This window comes from Leucoraja erinacea, chromosome 44, assembly GCF_028641065.1.
Source record: "Leucoraja erinacea ecotype New England chromosome 44, Leri_hhj_1, whole genome shotgun sequence".
Classification (NCBI taxonomy): domain Eukaryota; kingdom Metazoa; phylum Chordata; class Chondrichthyes; order Rajiformes; family Rajidae; genus Leucoraja; species Leucoraja erinaceus.
The window spans coordinates 22501-27500 of NC_073420.1; the positions used below are offsets into that span (position 1 = coordinate 22501).

Here is a 5000-nt window from a genome sequence, read left to right on the forward strand (position 1 = left end):
TTTAAGAGAGAGTTAGATGTGGCCCTTGTGGCTAAAGGGATCAGGGGGTATGGAGAGAAGGCAGGTACGGGATACTGAGTTGAATGATCAGCCATGATCATATTGAATGGCGAATGGTGCAGGCTCGAAGGGCCAAATGGCCTACTACTGCACCTAATTTCTATGTTTCTATGTAAGGGATACTGAGTTGGATGATCAGCCATGATCATATTGAATGGCGGTGCAGGCTCGAAGGGCCGAATGGCCTCTACTCCTGCACCTAATTTCTATGTTTCTATCTGTTTATTTATTGTGTGTGTGTATATGGTCTATAGACACACTGATCTTTTATCTTCCGTTTTGTATTATGTATTACAATATTCTGTTGTGCTGCAGCAAGTAAGAATTTTGTTGTCTTGTCTGGGACAAAACTCTCTCGACTCTTGACAATTTAAGGAACTACCACATGCCCGACCCTACGTAATTGGCTGTCCCTTTCCTTTCTCTTCCCGGCTGCCTCTAGCGGGAGATCCTCCACTCCGACCTGGTGATGTGCCCGGTGATCACCATCATAACCTTCGCCATCAGCGCCAGCACCGTGTTCATTGCGCTTCAGGTAAGCCCCGGGGCGGGAGAAACCGTCGGTGAAGGCGCTCAGGAACGGTATTTCAGTATTCAGTATTTCCCTTCGTGTCATTTCACCGAGTACTTACACACACACACAGACGAAACGAAAAAGTGTTTCTCATCGGCTCCTGTCAGTGCAATTAATAAAAACAGAATAAATACATATTCAATTCAATGTTCAATATTTATTGTCATTTGAACCTTAGTGAGGCTCAAACGAAACTCCGTTTCCACAGCCATACAAACAGAGACAATTTCCTACAGACATACACACAATTTAATTCACGCAAACATCCATCACCATGAACCCACTGTGATGGAAGGCAAAGTCTTTTCTCTCCCCTGTTCTCCATTTCTCTCCCGATGTCCAAGCCCCAGGCGGGCGATGATAAGTCCCACGGCCATTTTAGGCCGCGCCGGGCGATGTACGGCCCCGCTCCCGGTCTAAATGTCACAAAGTTGGAGCCCCCGGCGGGCGCTGGAATGTCCCGCGGCCGTGAAGCAGCGCCGGGCGATGTACTTCTAAATTCCCGTGAATACAAGCCCAGGCGACCCATTCTTTCATCGTATGACAGTCCCGCCATCCCGGGGATTAACCTGGTGAACCTACGCTGGGCTCCCCCAATAGCAAGAATGTCCTTCTTCAAATTAGGAGACCAAAAACTGCACACAATACTCCAGGTGCGGTCTCACCAGGGCCCTGTACAACTGCAGTAGGACTTCCTTGCTCCTGTAGTCAAATCCTCTTGCGTTGAAGGCCAACATGCCATATGGATTTTTTCGCTGCCTGCATGCTTACGTTCAGTACTTATGATGTATGTGTGAGACAGAGAGACAGATGGGGAGAGAGTGAAGGGCCAGTACCTGTCAGTACTGTCTATTCAGTGCTGGCTCGAAGGGCTGAATGGCCTACTCTTGCACATATTGTCTATTGGAATGGCGGTGCTGGCTCGAAGGGCTGAATGGCCTACTCTTGCACCTATTGTCTATTGGAATGGCGGTGCTGGCTCGAAGGGCTGAATGGCCTACTCTTGCACCTATTGTCTATTCAGTGCTGGCTCGAAGGGCCGAATGGCCTACTTCTGCATCTGTTGTCTATTGTTATTCGGTGCTGGCTCGAAGGGCCGAATGGCCTACTCCTGCATCTGTTGTCTATTGTTATTCGGTGCAGGCTCGAAGGGCTGAATGGCCTACTCCTGCACCTATTGTCTATTCAGTGCTGGCTCGATGGGCCGAATGGCCTACTCCTGCATCTGTTGTCTATTGTATTCCAGTGTTATATGGCGTCAGGCTGGGCGGGAACCAGTGTGAAGGAGGGCCCCTGACTCGAGACTTCCCTTCTCCATCTCCTCCCGAGATGCTGCCTGACCCGCTGAGTTACTCCAGCACTCTGTGTCCACTCTCTTAAGCCAGCGCCTGCTGTTCCTTGCCTCCACTGGTTGGTGTTCGTCCAGTGGATTCGACATTCAAATTAAAATCTTAACATGACCGCTGATGTTGTAAATCTGGAGAAAATACTCTGCTGGTCAGTCGGCACCCGTGGAGAGAGGGGGACAGAGAGATGGAGAGAGGGAAGAGAGAGAGTCAACGTTATGGGTTTATAGTCCCTTCGTCACTGCCTGTACACAGGCTGCAGTGCTGTAAGCCACCAGTGGATGGGGCCATTGTGTGCAGGAATGATCCCAACACTGTGCTCGTCTAACATAGAAACATAGAAACATAGAAATTAGGTGCAGGAGTAGAGGCCATTCGGCCCTTCGAGCCTGCACCGCCATTCAATATGATCATGGCTGATCATCCAACTCAGTATCCCGTACCTGCCTTCTCTCCATACCCCCTGATCCCCTTAGCCACAAGGGCCACATCTAACTCCCTCTTAAATATAGCCAATGAACTGTGTGGCCTCAACTACCCTCTGTGGCAGAGAGTTCCAGAGATTCACCACTCTCTGCGTGAAAAAAAGTTCTTCTCATCTCGGTTTTAAAGGATTTCCCCCTTATCCTTAAGCTGTGACCCCTTGTCCTGGACTTCCCCAACATCGGGAACAATCTTCCTGCATCTAGCCTGTCCAACCCCTTAAGAATTTTGTACGTTTCTATAAGATCCCCTCTCAATCTTCTAAATTCTAGAGAGTATAAACCAAGTCTATCCAGTCTTTCTTCATAAGACAGTCCTGACATCCCAGGAATCAGTCTGGTGAACCGTCTCTGCACTCCCTCTATGGCAATAATGTCCTTCCTCAGATTTGGAGACCAAAACTGTACGCAATACTCCAGGTGTGGTCTCACCAAGACCCTGTACAACTGCAGTAGAACCTCTCTGCTCCTATACTCAAATCCTTTTGCAATGAAAGCTAACATACCATACTAAGATGGACTTAAATGCTGGAGTAACTCAGCGGGACGGGCAGCATCTCGGGAGGAGGGAAGTTTTGGGTTCCTTCTCTCCAGAGAGGCTGCCCGTCCCGGCTGAGTTGCTCCAGCGTTTTGTGCCAGTTGTCGGGAAACTAAAGTTGAACTGTTTTTTTGTTTCTGGCTGCAGCCGGTGCTCAGTTACGTGCTGTACGCGCTGGCCGGCCTGGTGGGGTTCCTGACGCACTACCTCCTGCCTCAGCTCCGCAAACAGCTGCCCTGGTGCTGCCTCTCACACCCTGTCCTCAAATCCAGGGAGTACAGCCAGTTCGAGGTCAGAGGTGAGTGTGGCCGCAAGGCCGGGGATTCTGGACTTGGGTAGAGGGGTTACATCGGGGAACGGTGTGTGTGTGTGTGTGGGTGTGTGTGTGTGGTGCCTGTGTGTGTGTGTGGTGTGTGCTGTGTGTGTATGTATGGTATGTGTGTGTGTGTGGCCATGTGTGTGTGTGTGTGTGTGTGTGTATATATATTGTGTGTGTGTGTATATATATGTGTGTGTGTGTATATATATGTGTGTGTGTGTATATATATGTGTGTGTGTGTGTGTGTGTGTGTGTGTGTGTGTGTGTGTGTGTGTGTGTGTGTGTGTGTGTGTGTGTGTATGTGTGTGTGTGTGTGTGTGTGTGTGTGTGTGTGTGTGTGTGTGTGTGTGTGTTTGTGTGTGTGTGTGTGTGTGTGTGTGTATGTGTGTGCGTGTGTGTATATATTTGTGTCTGTGTGTGTGTGTGTGTGGTGCCTGTGTGTGTGTGTGTGGTGCCTGTGTGTGTGTGGTGCATCCATGTGTGTGGTGGTGGTGCCTCTATGTGCATCTTTTTTTTTTTTTAATTCAATTTCTATTTTATTTTTTAATATGTTTTATTACTTATTTTTTATTTATTTATTTCTCTGTGATTTATTTATTTATTTATTTTTAAGAAAAAGATTTTATTTTTTTTTGTGATTTTATGATACTGACTGTAAAAAGGGAAATTTTCATTTCGTTGTTCTCACTGCCTGTAAGGGAAACATTTTGACAATGAATTTGAATACAATACAATACAATACAAGTGTGGAATGGGTGTGCTTGGAGTAGGTGAATCGAGAACCAGACAACAGAGGTTTAAGGTGACGGGGGAAAGGATTTAATTGAAGACTGAGGGGAAACGTTTTTCCACACCGAGGGTGGTGGGTGTATGGAAGGAGCTGCCAGAGGAGGTAGATGAGGCAGGGACTATCCCAACATTGGAGAAACATCTAGACAGGTACGTGGATAGGACAGGTTTAGAGGGATAAGGGCCAAACACAGACAGGTTGGACATAGAAACATAGAAACATAGAAATTAGGTGCAGGAGTAGGCCATTCGGCCCTTCGAGCCTGCACCGCCATTCAATATGATCATGGCTGATCATCCAACTCAGTATCCCGTACCTGCCTTCTCTCCATACCCCCTGATCCCCTTAGCCACAAGGGCCACATCTAACTCCCTCTTAAATATAGCCAATGAACTGGCCTCAACTCTGTGGCAGAGAGTTCCAGAGATTCACCACTCTCTGTGTGAAAAAAGTTCTTCTCATCTCGTTTTTAAAGGATTTCCCCCTTATCCTTAAGCTGTGACCCCTTGTCCTGGACTTCCCTAACATCGGGAACAATCTTCCTGCATCTAGCCTGTCCAACCCCTTAAGAATTTTGTAAGTTTCTATAAGATCCCCTCTCAATCTTCTAAATTCTAGAGAGTATAAACCAAGTCTATCCAGTCTTTCTTCATAAGACGGTCCTGACATCCCAGGAATCAGTCTGGTGAACCGTCTCTGCACTCCCACTATGGCAATAATGTCCTTCCTCAGATTTGGAGACCAAAACTGTACACAATACTCCAGGTGTGGTCTCACCAAGACCCTGTACAACTGCAGTAGAACCTCCCTGCTCCTAGACTCAAATCCTTTTGCAATGAAAGCTAACATACCATTCGCTTTCTTTACTGCCTGCTGCACCTGCATGCCTAC

The 5000-nt window shown here is 47.6% G+C and overlaps 1 protein-coding gene across 1 annotated transcript in view; it reads left to right on the forward strand.

Annotated features, from left to right (window-relative positions):
* LOC129714988 (pecanex-like protein 3) overlaps positions 1-5000 on the forward strand; it is a gene marked incomplete at its 5' end in the record, with an annotated part of 47200 nt that overhangs the window by 21047 nt on the left and 21153 nt on the right. Inside the window, 2 exons of the mRNA XM_055664793.1 lie at positions 503-595; positions 3148-3298. Of these exons, the coding sequence (XP_055520768.1) occupies positions 503-595; positions 3148-3298 (244 nt within the window). The remainder of the gene's footprint in view (positions 1-502; positions 596-3147; positions 3299-5000) is intronic.